At 42.3% G+C, this 17,643-nt stretch overlaps 1 protein-coding gene across 2 annotated transcripts in view; it reads left to right on the top strand.

The window, feature by feature from the left end:
• LOC119450675 (tRNA-splicing endonuclease subunit Sen2) overlaps nucleotides 1-17,643 on the top strand; it is a 30,069-nt gene that overhangs the window by 1,619 nt on the left and 10,807 nt on the right. The window contains exons 2-6 of one of the 2 annotated variants that reach the window (XM_037714186.2): nucleotides 5,623-5,723; nucleotides 8,581-9,191; nucleotides 11,823-12,280; nucleotides 13,611-13,664; nucleotides 14,942-15,077. In XM_037714186.2, the coding sequence (XP_037570114.1) occupies nucleotides 5,623-5,723; nucleotides 8,581-9,191; nucleotides 11,823-12,280; nucleotides 13,611-13,664; nucleotides 14,942-15,077 (1,360 nt within the window). The remainder of the gene's footprint in view (nucleotides 1-5,622; nucleotides 5,724-8,580; nucleotides 9,192-11,822; nucleotides 12,281-13,610; nucleotides 13,665-14,941; nucleotides 15,078-17,643) is intronic. The other variant, XM_037714187.2, reaches the window with a different exon arrangement.

Genomic DNA, 17,643 nt, shown 5'->3' on the forward strand with positions numbered 1-17,643 from the left:
GTTAACCCTTTAATCCCCAATCCCAGGTTGTACTCGTCATGGGAGGTTGTACCAATATCTACAGTGACGAGTCACACTCAGCCCGATGTGCTGTTCCCACTGCCAAAGACGAGTTACGGTCGGCATTGAGGGAGAGCTGCCCTCATGAGCAGCCTTTCCTTTTTTTTTTTTTTACTTTGAGAGAAACATTTTTTCGTTAATTCTAACCAGAGACCAATCAAGTAATAGATTTTCAGAATCAGAAGGACAAAAAAAATTATGACTATATAAAGAAATATGGAAATTTTGGTATGTTTTTCCAGAATTAATGTGGGGGTTAAAGGGTTAATATAGGGCAAAATAAATAATAAATTCTGCATTTAGGGAATACTTAATAGAACAAAGAACATGTAATGATGCTTAGAGTAAAAAGTCTCTCGGAAAAAGTTCTTGTTGAAACAAAGTCTGCATACGTCTTGGGTATGCAAGTTTCAGATGCAGGTATGAGGCTCAATTGCAGGATATCGTGGAGTCGGCATTCATCACAAATGCCAGCGTCTTCAAAAAACTGCTAAAGTGCTTTCCTTTCTTTGTGATGCAGGACTTTCTTGGGTGGCTAGTTAAGCATGTATTGGCACGTAGTCTTTGATACAACAAACATATGCAGATGAATTAGTTGGTTAGAATAACTGCACTTGACTGGTAAAAAGACACTACTCAGTGTGCCAAACTCCTTTGATTTCATTCACCTTACTGGTAGCATGGTGTGACTAACACACACAAGTAAAATGTTTGTACAGATGACATGGAAGTGTAGTGATCAACAGTTTCTGCCTCATTTTTACCTCTAGTGATTGCTTCATTATCGTCTCGCTTTGACTATATTCAGATGGATTCCTTGTCACTGAAGTTGGTGCCAAAGTGTTCATTGTCAAATGCCTGCAGCACAGCAGTTTGGTGCACACTAGACTTTTCATAGTCAGTTGCAAAAAAACTGAAGCAGGGGAGATGTTTACATAGGCACCACTGTAGACTAAATTGCTCTAGGCCAAAGAAGAAGTAAAAAAGCAATTTGTAAAAATAGCGTGCTTTTATTTTATTTTTTTAATTTTTAGTGCCGAATGTGAACGTTCATACAGGGACACTAAAGATAAAAATTCAATCAGTCTGAACTGTTAGGATAGAAATCTTGCAAGGTTTGTTTTAGGCCAAAAGATTACATTGCTGCTGTGACTGCAACTGCTGCACAATGTTTTCTGCTATTAAGATGATGAACACACAACGATTTACATAAGATATTGTGTCATGTTGGTAATCTCAGCGGACCATGCTCTGCTTGGCACTACAGCATAGCAGGGTGGCCACGGACTGGCTCGGGCCAGGTTAAGTGATTTTTGGTGGGGCTGGGCCTGATGCTCTCAGGCCTGGGCCGGGCTCAGGCTTGAATGCGCGGGTCCGGCTTGTTCACTGATGAGGCTGTTAGGTTGGACCTTCGAACACATGCAGGCGCTCTGTATAGATCCAAGATATTCTCTGCAAAGCTCAAGTGGCAAGTTAGAAAAACTGCCTCTTAATTACCATAGCAACCAATAAAAAAAGTTGTAATTCTTTTTTGTTTATTATTATTTTTTGTTTGTAGAAGGTGTTCTAATTCTTTTTGTTGCTACAAAAACAAGCTTTGTTCTCACAAAAGAAAAACTTATACTTCAAAACGCTCTTAATACGGTTGCCACTTTTGCGATTGCACTATTTCATCGCTCTTGATACAATTATTATATTGAAACTGCACCTCATTGACGATTGCTTAAGGTCACAGCAGAACATATAAATGGCTTCCACCGTAACAGTATTTGCAGTGTTCTTCGTGGACCTTAAATTTATACATGAGAATTGCTTTGTCGTAACAGTGGTAGGAATTCGGCTACAATTGCACCAATCTTCTACTTTCGATTAAAGCTGCTTCAGCATGAGTCGCACCACGTAATCTCTAAGGACATGGCAAAAAGGAGTTGTGGGTAACACCAAGGTGGCGGTTGCCACCACCTTATGCACAAAGTGCTGTCGCATCTCCTGCCATTCATAAAGCTAAACGAGCTATACCCTTACAAAAATGTACTGTAATGAGTTTCAATTAGCTGTGTATAGTTCATTTTGACTATGGAAAATCAATTCAATGATAGTTTCTAATGAGTACGCTTGGTAGATATTTAATTGACTAAAATTAAGAAAGTGTCAATTGACTTACACTCGACACGAAAAAGCATCAATTACCTTGCACTCTATCACATCTCATTCACTATAGTTAAGTAAAATCAATTGACTCGCAGCCAATACACATTTAATTGACTATAGTTAAGAGAGCATCAATTCAGCCACACTCAATATACATTTAATTGACCAGTTATTGGACACTCTCAAAACGTGAAATCAAAAGGCATTTCATTCACTAGTTTCTAATCTAAGAGCATTCATTTTAATGAGGTTTTATATTAACAAGATTGTGTGCGGTTGAGTTAGATATTAACAAGATTGTGTGTGGTTGAGTTAGATTACTATGTATAAGCATAGAAGCACGCTGTCGAGATTTATTAATTGCGTAGAACAGAGATGCCACCACTGGCACTACATCGAAGATCGAAACACCATGGCTATTTGAGTCAGTTGAAAGACCTTGAGTGTAGGTAGCGCGAGCAGTGTTTGTATGCGAATGTGTTGTGGCGTATATGTTCTGTGGTGTGTTGTGGTGATTGGTGTGTTTGTATGTAAAAGTGCTATTGTTATCCAGGGCAGACTCATAATGTGCATCTCAAAAGAAAAAAGACACTGCCCAGATTTTTTTTCTAGGGTTTTAGCGGCAATAGGAAAATTACTCCAATGTCGAACATACGGGACATCACTATTTCTCCCTAAATAGGGCGAGTGTCACTTTTTTTTAGAGTTAGGCCTAGCCTGCAAGATTCTTTTGACTGGCTCAACAGGCGTTTAATTGACATAAAAAATAGATTGTCAAATGAAACACACTGGGCAATCTATGAAACTCAGTAAAGAAATCAATAAAATTTCAGTTTATGCACAACATTTTTTGAAGAAAAAGCAGCTTGAACTTGAATTAAAATTCTGTAGAATTTTTTGTAAGGGTAAATTGTCGCTGAGCTTATCCAATTGGAAACGCGCTCACGCATCTTTCCCGTCCGCTATTAGGAGACTGGCTTTGGCTGCTGCCGTGGGCATTGTGCACACACACACATTAGGGTTCTTGTTGAGAAGCTCTGTGCTTACCACACGCGTGATGCATGCACTGGTCCTGGGCGGACAGGACAGTTAACGTCAAGCTAAACCTAGCTGCTGCAAAATGCCAAAAGATTTTCTGTGTCTGTCTCATCTCGCGTACCATCGAAGTCCGACTGCCAGTAACGCCATTGCCAACATTCTACATGTGATAGCATAGTGACAAAACAGATATTTACGAGGCTAATGTTCAAGCTGCATAGCGGCAGTATTCTCACGTACTGCATCACGCCATGCCGCCTCCGTGCATTCTTCGAACACCAAACTTCCTTATTGTTGTTAATGCTTTGTCTTCAGGCGAAACTGTCACTGATTTTACAGGGGTGAATAATTCTTGGGGTTTTCAACGTGAGGTGTGCAGGAGAGTTTTAAATAAAATACCTTGGCAGAAATTTTCAACTCGGTATTTGCTCCTGCCGGTCTTTTCATGTTAGCTGCGCGTGTGCATGCTTGGAAAAGGTTTTTAGTTATGTTTTATTCTAACTGGATGGCAGTTTGATTGTAATGTCTTAGAATACACCACCTAAGCAATGACAGTTTTAAGGCATGTATATAACTTGAGTTTCTCCAAATGAGCACTGTATGGGCCGCAAAATTCGGCCCGTACAGTTCTCCACTGAAGCATGCTTTGAAGCAGAGGTCTGCACTGAGAGGGTTATACCCGTGTCACACGGGCACCCACAAACTCCTTTAGGATAAGGGAGCGCGAAACTTCCTAAGGGAGTTCGACCTCAAGGAAGTTGTGGCCGTGTCACACGGCCAATAACAAGTTTTCATAAGAAGCCGTCAGAGGCGCTATCAGCGGCGCTTGATGTTTGTAGAATTACAAAAATGTAACTTCTAATTGCGCTCGTAGCTATTATAATTAACCCTCCTTCCATAAAAAATACGATTTATTATATTTGATGCGAAAAACATACACCTCGATAAAAATCAAAGTGCACTCGCTAAACATAGCAGTGCTGACAGCGACGCTAGCCACCATGTGCTTCTCTGTGTTCCTTTGCAACGCCTCCTAAATAGACTTCTTAGGAGGCGTTGTCCTTTGCGGCGTGGCGAGTATGCTGATTTGCACTTGAACGTTTATTTATTTCAACAGAACTGTTTTGAAAAACACTCGACATTATTTTTAATGTAAACCGTAATTAAATTCTCAGCTTTACAACGACAAGCCTGGGCACGAGAGTACTCCCTTCAGCCGCTGAGGGAGATCGCCGATCTCCCTTGACCAAAAGCTCCGTTAAACTCCCTTAGTGGAAGGGTGACCGTGTGACATCGCATGCATCTCCCTCAACATAAAGACGACGGAGTTAAAAGGAGTTTGCGGATGCCCGTCTGACAGGGGTATTAACGCTCCCACAGATAGCGTCAAGAGGGTTGTATGAAAAGGTAGTGCCAGCGAGTTATTCTGTAGGAAAATTAAATAATTTTGGCCAAGCTGCAGTCCTATTTGGGTTGTAATGCAAGTATTTACATTTTTAATTATCAGTTGCCGACTACCTAAAACAAATTGCATAATATAGATCATAGAGCTGGTACTGTACATTCTCACTGGCGATGCCATTTCTGTACTAGGCTTGCACTGCTTTCGTGTTTGTCCCCTCTGGGCACCATTTGATTATATCATTGAGCATTTATTTTCACCACATTTCTTAAAGCTTCAGAATCACTAAAAGATTTGAAGCCATGAAACTTAAGGCCTTTGCTTCATTTTCTCAAGATAATAGTTTCTGCTTACAAGAAGGCCTTAAATGGTATTGAAAGAGTAAGTAAGCTCTACCACTCTTGAAGACTCATTATTAACTGTTACTCTTTACCATTCCGTTAAATTGCACCCATTGAACAGTATGTAACATTTTCTTCGATTTCAAGAAAAATTAAATTTTTTGTTCATCGAGTGATGCATCGCTGTTGGACAGATTGCCTGGAAGTATGCCGCTCTGTTTATGTTTATGCAGCAAAATCGTGGCAACTTGCTGCATGTGAGGTAGTGCTTTCAACATGTGTTTCAACATTTTTTTAAAGTGTGATGTGTTCCTAGCCTTTGGCTCGAACATTATTGCTTTTGTTGTGGCAGCAGTTGTACTGTTTAGCTACAGATGCTTCAATGACGCATGCACTCCTAATATGTGTTCAGCTGGAGGCACGCGTCTCATATGTAAAGAGGGCAGTGAAAATACAGGACTCTGTAAGTATGGTGACAGAACTGTACCCCGTCCCCACCATTTCCCTTCGCATTTTGTCTATGGCCTTGCACAAGTTCTCTCTTCTTCGGATCCGTAACACTGTGCGTTTCTTCTTGGACGCCACTAACTCACCATTCATTTGTTCCTGGTTTTCTTTTCGTGTATTCAGGGATACTTTGGGAAGGGGACCCTGTCACGTTCTGCTCCAAGGTTCAACGCTGACTACAGCGCCGAGGATCCCATCGAGGAGAGGGCGATGAGCTTCCACAGGTAAGAAAATTTCTGAAACTTACTGCAAACAGTGCAAGATCTTGTGTCTTTTTACAGGAAATACTTATGTGCGAAAATCACAAACCAATATTCGTTCACCAGTATGTAAAGTACAGCAGTGAACAAAAAACGTTATGATACTATGGCTCTTTTGAGAAAAATTCATTACATACGTTTCTAAGCTATCAGTTGCATTCCTTTCTTTTTTTTTTTTTTAGATGATGTCAAACAGAGTGGTAACTGTTGCTGCCAGGGGGATCTGGATGGGAAATATTTTGTTTATTGCCATTGCCATATAGCTTCACATTGTTAATTTCATAATGCTCACTGTTGTCTACATTTGCGACTTTGTGTGCAAATGCATGTGTGTGTGTGTTTTCCTTTCATTCTGTTTATTTAGTCCGTTATCATGCATTAAACTTGGAGTAGCATACCAAGCCTCTTGCTCGGCTATTCTCTACAGTTATTATTAAACTTTCCCTCACTACCACGCACATATTTTTGGAGACATACTAGTTGATGCGTACTGTTTCTTTGTGATACATTCGTGGAATATGCAAGTTGTGCGCATGATGGGTATGCTACATGGTGCAAATAACATCGCGGTGCACGTTCAAGAGGCTGTGGTCCGAGCCTAGTGGTCTGGCAAAACACAGTGCAAATTTTCTGAGCAGTTTAGCTCAAAAGAGATCCTAAATGCAAAATGTATCTTTTTGTGCACTACTGCATGTGGGGCAGGATGCCACTGCCTTATGGCGCATGTCTGCACTATGCATTGCATTATGCATTGCATTATGCATCGCATTATGACAGTGCAGTGCATTAATGCACTGCACTGTTGATGGGGCAATGCAGTGTACAAAAATGTTGACGAAAACGCAAAGCAAAGGGAGCAAGCCACACATGCTGTGTGAACTAACCATTCATGCTGCCCATTCATGCAACCATTCTAATGTGTGGGCATGAAATGGTATACAGACAGAGGGTTTGCAAGTTTTGAGTAATAAATACCTTGATGTACTGTGACCTGCGTGTTTTTTTCCTTAACAACATTTAAAAAAAGGATTTACACTTACTGTGGCTTTGGTATTGCTCAGATTTTGCTGCAGCATTGCATTCTTATGGTCACGATTATTCAATATGAAATGTTCGCACGCTTACTTCCCTGGTTTGTCAAGAGAAAAATGTGAAGTTGCCTTCGTCTGAGCTCCATGCCATATGTGGTTTCCCAAACATGGTGGCTATGCCAAGCGTTTCTGTTGCTTGCAGTACGACAAATCGTGGACTGCGAGATCGCTTTTCGTTTACCACCGGGTGGTGCAATCTGTACATCACGATGGACAAAGACAAATTCTAATTTTTTATTTCCTTAGCAAACCTTGTAGTGCTAAGTGATGTTGCTGCAATGTGGCGATTCTGGCTGGTTGGTCGATGCACATGCTGAATTTTGTTTTAAGGGCAACAGCAGAGATAAGTAGGTTAAAAACGAGAAAGTGATAGGAAAAGCACTTCATTCGCGACTGCTTCAAACAAAATTCAGCTCAGTAATACTGTCGAAGTTGGATATATCGAATCTGAAGGGGATCACAAAAAAGTTAGATATATGGGTATTTCGATATATTCAATTAAAGTTTTATACTAAAATTTTAAAGGGGATTTTACTGCTGTTCGTTATACACAATAATTCGTTATATGTGAGTTCGATATATCCAGGTTTGACCGTATGTTGAACGATAAGGACCATGAAATGCAATCGCTCTGCGAAATTTGAGCAATAGGAAAGGAGCGGTAACAGCAAAATCGTTTCTAAAAGCTTTTAAAGGAAAAAACACATGTGACTGTATTCTGTCACGTGCAAATGGGTGGATTTTCTCAATTGTGGCAGTGAACTGGCTGATTTGTTCGTTTTATTTTTCACAGAAGCAAATAAACACATCTACATTACCATCTTTTTGCCCTAAGATATGGGGAAAGACAAAAAAAAAAGTAAACTAGAGTCCAGTGAAAGCTGGTGTGTAGCTTTGAAGCTAGAATGTTTGCGTACACACAAATACATTGTCAGCCGAGAGCAGGGCAGTGAGGCTTGTTGGAACTGTAACTCCCCTTTCCTCAGTAGGCTTCCCCACAAACGCTAGCCGTAAACATTTATCAACATCAATAGAACCCTCACGTATCATAGCTGCCTTATCAACATCAGTAGAACCCTCATGTATCACGAGGGTTCTACTGATGTTACAGCAGTCTGTAAGTACTTATGCAAGCACTGTGGTGCCTGCGTAGAGGAAATGGACATCATGTCTTTACTAAATTGTAACAATAGCTGCTTTCGCTGTATGCTAGTAAGTGTGGATGTCTCTCACTGAAAAACAGGGAAGCTTCTCGTGAGTGATGTCACAGCTTGTCTTTTCCTTTTGGGAACATGGTCATTAACACCACTGTCGCAGTTACTTGAAATGAAGCTATATTCTATGCTGAAACAGCGACAGATTCTGGCTGTGCACAGAGACAGCCAAGTTCTTTCTTGGGGATCATTAGAGCTGGAATAGTGGCAGGTAAAAACTGAAAGGATGGCTGATAACAGCACGACATTTGCACTTCGCATCCGTGAGCATAAGCTGATGTGAGCAAAAAAGAAATTCGTTGGTAGTGCTCTAAGGAATGTGCCCGTTTCAAACTTACTCGAGTCTATCATTTACAGCTTCTGGAAGTTTGGGAGTGCCCACGCGGATATAGACACGTATGCAGTACATTGTGATGGTTGTAGTGACCAGAAGCACTTTTTCTTGCGTTATAATTGTAGGTTGTTTGAGCAGCAACCTCATTACTTGCACTTAACTGAGTCACGAATCTCTTGCAGGTACCAGCGACACAAGCAGCTTCGAGAGAAGGCGGAAGCAGAAGGAACTCTCGAATCAAACTGTAACCTAGATCCGCCAAAGGTCATCCTGGTCAAACTCCCAGGCACAGAAGAGAAGAAGGAATCGAGCAGCGATGTCACCGTCATCTCGGAAACGGGCCTTCGCAGACCTGTGCCCAGAATCTTGGCTAGAGCGAAGAACTTGAAGCGCAAAGATAGAGAAGATGGCGACGCTGCAGACACCCACGACTGTCCGCGTGAGTCAGAAGACAATGCCAGTGACGGAAAAGTGGGGGATAATGAAGGAAGCGACAATGGCGCTACGAGTGAGAAAATTTGCAGTATCGACGAAGGAAGTGATCAAGAGGCTGCCAATGAGGGAACGGGCAGCGCGGAAGCGGGTAATGAAGATCCAGACATTTTCGAGTGTGACTCTTCGGGTGAACAGATCACCAAGAGTGGAGAAGACTGTGCGGAATTGTCCTCGGTTGAACCGCAGAATGACGACGATGGCAGCAATGACATTATCGAAGTCGACAGCCAGACGGGTACAGAAGTTGTAGGGGAAGATGACAAGTCTACCGCCGCGGACGAGTCTCAAGACAAAAAAGGTAAAAAACAGACACGAGTTACCCTGTTTTCGTCATCGTTTTTGATTTCATGTTTGGGATAAATTTCTGATGGAAGGCTTGTCTGTGTCTGCCACCTGATGGCCATTGAAAAACTGCTGGTGATGTACTTGCACACAAAGCAGCAACTTTGGTGGTAAATTTCAGCGCCTTTAATGCAAATCAAGTTAAACTGCGAGAGAAAATGGGCAAGAGAAGCTGTACAAATTATAGCTTCAATGTAAAGGGGTTAACTGTCAGCCTTTCTTTCACATTTGTTCTCCTAAGTTCACTTCTGTGTTTGATTTGTGTCACTGCACTCCCATGGCATGTCAATCGAGAGTTTTGCTTGTGCATGTACGTAAATGCTTACGGATTACCTAATACACGGACTGGAGCACCGGGCGTGTTGGCTTGTGACTCTTTGTTCAGCGACAACACTTCAGGAATATTAATGTGTTACAGGAATGTCTTCGATACAAAAAAAAAAAGTGCCACAAGACATTCATGAAGGTTAAGTTAATGCCAGTGGCTTTACACCAGAAGCTAATATATGAACATACCTGGCCATTCATTGCAATAATAGTTCTGTAGGCTCTGATTGAACTCAGCATTACCACAAGATGCCACTACCAGAGCTGGTGCTTGTATCTATGTTGCTGGTCACGACTCTAGTCTAGAATGGGCGAGCTGCCTACTCTGGACTGTGTTAACATAGTACTGCCAGATCACTAAATCTAGTTTTCTCCCAACTCCAATAAACAATGTCCCTAGATTTCCCCAGATTTGCGCAAAATGTGGCTGTTAAGCTTGTCAATATGATTTCTGTAATGTGAAAGTCTTTTTTGTGATATGCAAATAGACTGTAATTTTTATAGTTTAAATTTAATTATAAGCTCGTTTTAAAATATTCAATTAATGAAGTCACGGACTCAAGCTGAAGTGCAAGTGGTTGCAGTGCAAGTGGTTATGCTAAACACACAGCCTCCAGTTTGAAGCCATATTCACATAAGACGTCGACACTTATATACTTAGTTGTTGTCTAAAGTTGTTTGGCAGGTAGACCAGTGTTCCAAGATTACGCGGAATCTTACTCGAATTGTAAGGAAGATGGGTGCCGGACCTTTCTTACAGAATCTAAGTGTCAAAACAGTGCACAACTTCATGACAGCGATGTAAAAGATGTGAATAATTTTTTTTGAACGCCGTAAACCGATGTAGCACCACAACACTTACACGTCATTTGCAGCGAAGCACGAAGATATGCGGCTAATTTTTGTCTTTCCTCCAAAGCAAAACTTACCCAAACACATGACCATTGGGATTGAATACAAGGTGGCTCTGTCGGTGGGCGGTTCCCGGTAAATTTTTGTACTATATGCGTGCGTAGTTAGCTGTTTAGTGCCATGACCACATTGTCGTGCTCGGTGCTAGGTATATGTGTCCGTTTACGCCCTGATTTGGCCGTGCTGCTATGTTTGCTGTTCCAGCATTTGTTTGTTTAGCCGGTTGCAGATATATATGTTTCATTCAGAGAGCACAAATGTCGACCGCCCCGCTAGTGGCATGGATAGCAAAATTGTAGTAGCAGTACTTCGTAAGTGGGCCCAGGGCATCAACACCTTGTCGTTTACTTGGTGAGACGTGTTCATTGCACTGCTGTACGGTCAAAATTCATAGCTTGCATGGTAAAGTGGAGGCAATTTGTGGTGTCTTAAATTAAAACATGCCTTCAAGTCAGCTGTTTCGCCGCATCAATGCCCTAGCATGAAACTTCCTTAAATTCTGTCAAAATTATCTATTTCCCTAATCAAGGTATAAAATTCCCTGATGTAGGGAAATTTTCTTAGAGTTGCTAGCATTGCGCTGGCGACATCTGGTGATAATACCTCATGCAAATCCGCCTGGATATTTATTTATTTATTATTTATGAGAAATTACACTCAAAGCCAGAGAGCATTACAGAAATGAATGGTTATTACATACAGTAGTTCGCAGAAAATACAAGTTTAAGAAAGAAAAGCATCTTGGAAGACACTGTTGAAGTTGGTGTCAGTAATGGCAGCGACGGAGGCACCCCGGTGGTTCCAATCAGTTTGGTTTTGGGGATGAAAGAGTCATTAAACAGGTTAGTTCGACAAGATGCTCACAACCTTACATTTGTGAGCGTGGTATGAGCATGTGGTGCTACATTTATGAAATGCATTGTGTTCTGTCGCCCTGCGTGTTGCCTCATGCTCTGGGAGCTGCTTTGGCCACCAGAAGCACATTCTACATAAGTGTCTTGACCTCTGTATGGTGTGGTCCACTGTTAAAGGGAAACACACTAATCTATGGCTCTCACTTTGCTTGTGCTCTAGGGGCAAGTGCTGGCTGAAGCTGTGCCAATGTATTGCGCAGGTGCGTAGTAAGGTGCCCAGCGCCACAAACCACAAGTCATCTGTTGCTAAGCCGAGTGATTGCACACTTGCCAGAAGGGAAAATTTGAGCATGATCTAGACTCACGTTTTCTCTTGAACAGTGGAACACACTGTTACATATGTGGACAGGCTGAACAATTCAAGATGCACTTTGCTCTCTGTGTGGTGTCAAGAGTCGCAGCACTGCCTTGTTGGTGTCTTTTTTTTCTTTCAGTAGCTGATGGTGACAAGACTGATGGGACTGAAGAGGCGTGCACCTCGGCAGTAGACAGGCATGAAAGTGAGACCGGTGACAGTCCCAAACAGGCATCAGTCACTGACGAACAAGACGACGAGGAAGGGCAACCGCTTGAGATTGACCTTTCTGCACCGGAGACGGGTTCTGAAAATTCGGTTAAGATGAAAGCGCCTGACGAGCAGAAGGACAGTAAAGCAGAACTGCTTGAAATAAACCTTGCCACTAGTGAAACCTCTACTGGTGGTGGAAAAGAAGTGAGCCGTCCAAGCAAGCAGGAAAGGAAAAGATGTCATACAGTTGAAGAAGAAGACGCTATCGCCAGTGATTGTGACGAAGTTGAAATGATAAATTCTGGTGCCAGTGAGGAGCCTGAAGTTTTTTCGACGGAAGACCCTTGGCCTATCACTGAGTCACTGCAGCTCTTCTTTGAAGAGGCAAGTTTGCTCACAGTTTCTTCATTGCATATATTAGTGTGCGTAAGCAGCTTTGGTCTATGCATATTTGTGTGTGTTTACATGCGCACATTTGCATAAAAACTCATACATATGTACAACCACTGCTAGCATAGTGTATCACTGTCAATGCTGGGGACTAGAGGATCTTCACGCTGCTCAGACACTTTTTGTTTTACATGTTTTATTTTAGTAAATCACCGCAGCGTCAGGTAAATTTGAATTTCGATGTAGATGTTGTTTCACTTGCATTTATGTCAGTAATAATTGTTTAAAGAATTTCATCTTTTATACAAGCGTAATGACTGAACGTGCCCAAAGTGAGATACTGACTCCTGAGAATCATTGTTGAGTGTGCCTTGTAAGTTGCATATGCTCATACTTAATTTAGGCCTATCACGATTATTACACAATTGCATGTGCTCCTTGCATAACACATCTTCACACTCAGTGAACTCTTCAAAGTTGGACATGATGAAAAGAAAATTCTTGAGAAAGAGGAGTTAGTTCCAACCCGACTTGTACACATTGCAGAAAAAAAGTAACCGATTACTATTACAATGACTTACAATGACTTCATTTAAACCTATAATTTGATTACGGTGACTGTTTACCTCCCCACGAAATTAATTTAGCAATTACTAAAATGTAATCAATTGCTCTTGCGTTACTTTCCTTCCAGCCATTATTAACATTGCACAAACATAGTTAATGGAAGGAGCTGGCTTGGCTCTTTCCGTGTTTCTTCGGCACCCCTTTTGCACATTGTTTATCTTCACTAGGAATTGCTTTTCAAAATTTTTGTCAGGAATCTTCCCTCGTTTTATTCTGAAGACATCAGCAGTGACACTGAAAACTTGTTTGATGAGCGCGCTGGAAAGAAAGGCTGTGTTGTATCGTACGAACACCTTGCACGCAAGATGGAGGTCGCTCAATGCCGTGATGCTCGCGTTTAGGTACTCAGTGATGCGCAGCATATCATTGTTGCAGGGGCTCGGAGAAAGCACTCCTTGTAGGGTCAACGAAAAGCTAAGAAAAAGTGATTCGTAGCTATCAATATCTCAAATGGCTATCTACATGGAACCGTAGTAGTGCCAATTCAATTCGTCAGTCATTAGGATGAGGAAACAAATTCGGAGCACCCGGGTTTTGCACAGCACAGCCTGGCAACTTTTCCACTCCCTTTCTTATTGTTTCTTTACCTGTATATAACAGATTCTGTTTGATGACTGGTACTTTCCAAGACCTTACTGGTATTGATAACTCTTTTCGTGGTGTTTTTCTCTCTCTCTTCTTGCCACTATCGTTACAGGCATATTTCCTTTCCTATGGCTTGGGGTGTCTCATTGTGAAGGATGGCGACGAGGTAAGTCGGAACACTTCTTTCTCCAGGGTTGACATTTCAGTCACACATTTTTCATTGCGCGCTTCATTCATGTATGTCCAGCACTGATCAACCTTGCGTATACATGCCATGTACTCGTTGCAAAAACGGGTCACTGGCGTCAACGAAAGAGACAGGAAAATTGTAGGGAAACGTAGGGAGATTATCTAATGTATGAACTGCCAGACTACCCTGTACAGTTGTAAGAGAGAGAGAATTATGAGAGATGGATAGATGAGATAAAAAAGAAAAAATGTGCACGTGAAAGCAAGGAAGTGTGCAACACTTAAATCATGTTGCGCAGCTTGCATGTCCAAGGGATTGTCTGGTAATCTTAAACAACAAAAAGAAGGGACGTTATCTGAGGGGTATCAAGAGAGATTTTATTTACAGGAAAGGCGGAAGTCGACCTGAGCTTGTGCACTCCAGTCTGCTACTCTGCACTGGGTAAGAGGGAAAGGGAGTGAAAGTGCGGGGAGGGATCATGATGAGGAGGAGGAAGGAAGAGGCGACAGTGGCCCTACTAAAGCCACTTGTGCAATCTCGTAGTATGAAAGTATTATGTGAGGTTGAGTAAGTGAAGAAATTGGGCATTTTTAACATTTCTGTACAGGTAGCGACATTTGACGTCGTACATGTCTCTTGGTCACTCATTGTTTCATCCATTGCACCACATTTTTACCTGGACATTCGCATTCATTCGGCACAGTAATCCTCTTTGGCCGCCTGTGCACAATGTTCTTATTCTGGCAGTCATTCAGTGTACATTGCAATAATGTGAGTCCTTTTGCTATTACATCGTGGGGAGTACAAATGTGTATGCAATGATGTAATGACTACATAGAACTGCAACAGAGGGCATGAAACATTTCTTGGGACGCACAAATCGCTCATACCAATGGAAACATTAGCTATTTCACAGACTCAAGTTATACCAGCAGAAGTTCTGGGTTTCTCTCAAAAGAAATGACAGAATCCACAGTGGCAAACTTTTATAGGTTAATAGTACTGCCTGTATTCAAATTAGCATGTTGGCTGTCACACGCATGCCAGCCAATACCTGCGTTTCATTGAAAGCTTCTCTCCTTTCTTCTGGATTAAGATTGTTCCTCAAGATTGTTCCTCATTGCCATCACCACCTCGAGCAGCTTCAAATACTAATGTAATGTATCTCATGTGCCACTGTACGCTTAATGATTTGCGCAGTTAGTGTTTGATGTGATGGAAGTTTTAGTGACTTAGTGGTGCATTAACCGCAGGACCTGGAACTCCTGAAGCTGTGGCAGAGGCTGTGCGGACTGTGTGACAACTTTCCCGCGCGATATGCCGCCTACCACCACTTCCGCAGCAAAGGCTGGGTGGTCCGGTCCGGCGCAAAGTTTGCTGCTGATTACTGTGAGTACCTGATTAGAGTTGACCCTTCCTCGGGTTCCAATTGCGTACATACCTGTTGCAAATTCCACCATTCAATACAGTACGTTTAAATCACGATATAATGAAATATGTAAAATTGGCACTTTACTTAGTTATATTAAAATTTCGTTATATTGAAATTCGACCTTTAATGCAATGTACAGTTGCCAACAAATTTTACTTACATGGTAGGAGCTGAAAAATTTTCCGAAATACCGGGCAATCGTAAAAAAAAAAAATCACGAAAAAAAGTTTATTTTGTTAAATTTGAGAGTCGGTGACCAAAGATACGGTTTCATGCCGTGTCGACAATATCTTCACATCGGCAGTATAAAGCTAAGCCTGCGAATTTTCATGTCCGCTTTGCCGTCGAGGCTGATATTGTCGCTAGTGGTGAGACGACGCTATCAGTGGACCGATCTCTACATCAGTCCAACCAATGCAGCATCAAAACCCGTCGGACGTCGCAAAAACAGCTTCACATTAAAATCGCATGAAATCGAGGCGACGGGTGACAACCCGTTGTTCACAGTCACCATGCACGCTTGTCCTGTCCAAGATGTCAAGAACGATCATTAATGGCATTCAAAATTTCAGTAGCTGTTATGCATTATTTCTAGTATTGGTTCTACAAGTAAAGAAGTTGTAGTTTGGCCTAAAGGGCAAAGCATTGATAACAGTAGCAAAGTATTGGGCAGCTAACAAATACTGGTAGCTTTACCGGTCATATAAATTGCAGTAAGCGCGCACAGGCAAACATAAGCAGATCTTACTGGATGACCACGAATGCTCGCTGCCACTGTGCTGGCGTGATGAAGAGCGCAGGCAGAGGGGAGTGAACGCTTCGTCCACTTCTTGCTTCGAGGCATCTCCGAAATTTGAGATTATGCGACCTTCAGCACTAGGCACAGGAAAACAGCGAGTGCATTACCTCCAAGATAGGGCATGCAGGCAGTGTATGTGCAGCGACCAGCGACCACAGCAACGATAGGGTTAGAGGAGAGATAACCCCGCCCCCCTTCAGCACAGGCCTGATCATGTTACAGCGCACTCGCTCACCCCACATTTCGCGCACTGGGAGACGGTGCGCAACAAGCCACCATCTTCTCGGCTTACCGTCGCACACTTCTCACACCCACAGCACACGTCACGCTGGACGCAATAGGACCTTCTCTCACTTGGAGTTTATAACATGATGGCGAGACGGTCTTGCATTTATAGTACTACTGCTACTCATGTTTATCAGACTCTGCTCCACTTCGGTGGCCACTCTCTGTCAGGTGGCGTGCGATTTGAAAGGTATGTTGGCAAGCAACCGCATGTAATTCAACCATTTGACCATCTGTGTCCACAGCAGTTTCGGTTTATTGCCTCGGTATTTCTTAGTGGCAGCAGTGAAATTTCGTTATAGTGAAATCACTTATAAACACACTTCGTTATAGTATTGGGGTTAATATACGTGCATGGTGTTCTATTGACAAAAAGTTGTAAAAAGTGAAGTGCTTTGTTGTATTGAGAATTTTGTTAAATTGAAGTTTGTTATGTCGAGGTTTAACTGGGTAGCTGCCATCTGCACATTTAGTGTGTTGCAGCATTCAGTGGCATTGCTGCATGTGTACTTTTCACGCTGTACTTGCGCTTTTCACGAAACTGTTCTTTAATGCCTCTCTTGTGAGTGGAGTTAATGGCAATCAAATGCTGCCCGTACCATGCTTGTGGCCTTAACTCCACTCGGCTGTTGATACTTTGCTGTGCCTACACAGAGTAAGGCCTGTGTTTCCATGTTTCAGAACAAGGGAATCGGCAATGCCTGCAAGATGGCATCTCTCAGCCCACTCATCACAAAGTCCATATTATTAGCACTGTGGTGTTGGTCCCCTCCACCAAATATTGCTGCTGCTTTATCCATTATGAGATTTTATAGTTTCCTTGGCCTTGCCGCAAGCATTACTTATTCGTGATGTCTGAAGAAATGTGGTCAATGGCCATCGTGTTTGTCAGTGTGTCAGTGCAAGCAAGAAAAGTGGCAGGGATTTCAGAAAGAGAAATCAAAGGGGCAGGCAGTCCTTGGAGAGGAACGTTAGCCTGCCTCTTGCGTGCACCGGAACAATATTTGGCGCCACATGGGAACCACGTCTGACAACTAGGCAGTTTCAGATAACATATTTAGTAAGTGTCGGTGTGATTTTTTTTTTATAGAAAGGTGATTGTCCGGCTTCCATTTACAGTAAGACCTCACGACAACAGTGTAGGAGCAGGAGCTGAAATAACTTTGTTATGACCATTACTGATCTCCCAACATTGCCCGTTATGGAGGAGCTGATGCCACGGTTAACTGTGCACTGCCAAAGGACTGCAAAAGAATTTAAAAAAAAAGTTAACATGTGCCAATTTATTATTTTGGCTTGCGGTATGTGCTCTGCCATCCATCTCAATAGCCACAATGAGCTGATGAGCATACACAGTCAAGAGCATACACGGCCTTGCACCAACTACGATGCAGTGTGTCATGTACACACAGCATGTTTGCTGGTGCCAGTGGTAACGT

This window comes from Dermacentor silvarum, chromosome 4 (genome assembly GCF_013339745.2).
Source record: "Dermacentor silvarum isolate Dsil-2018 chromosome 4, BIME_Dsil_1.4, whole genome shotgun sequence".
NCBI lineage: Eukaryota > Metazoa > Arthropoda > Arachnida > Ixodida > Ixodidae > Dermacentor > Dermacentor silvarum.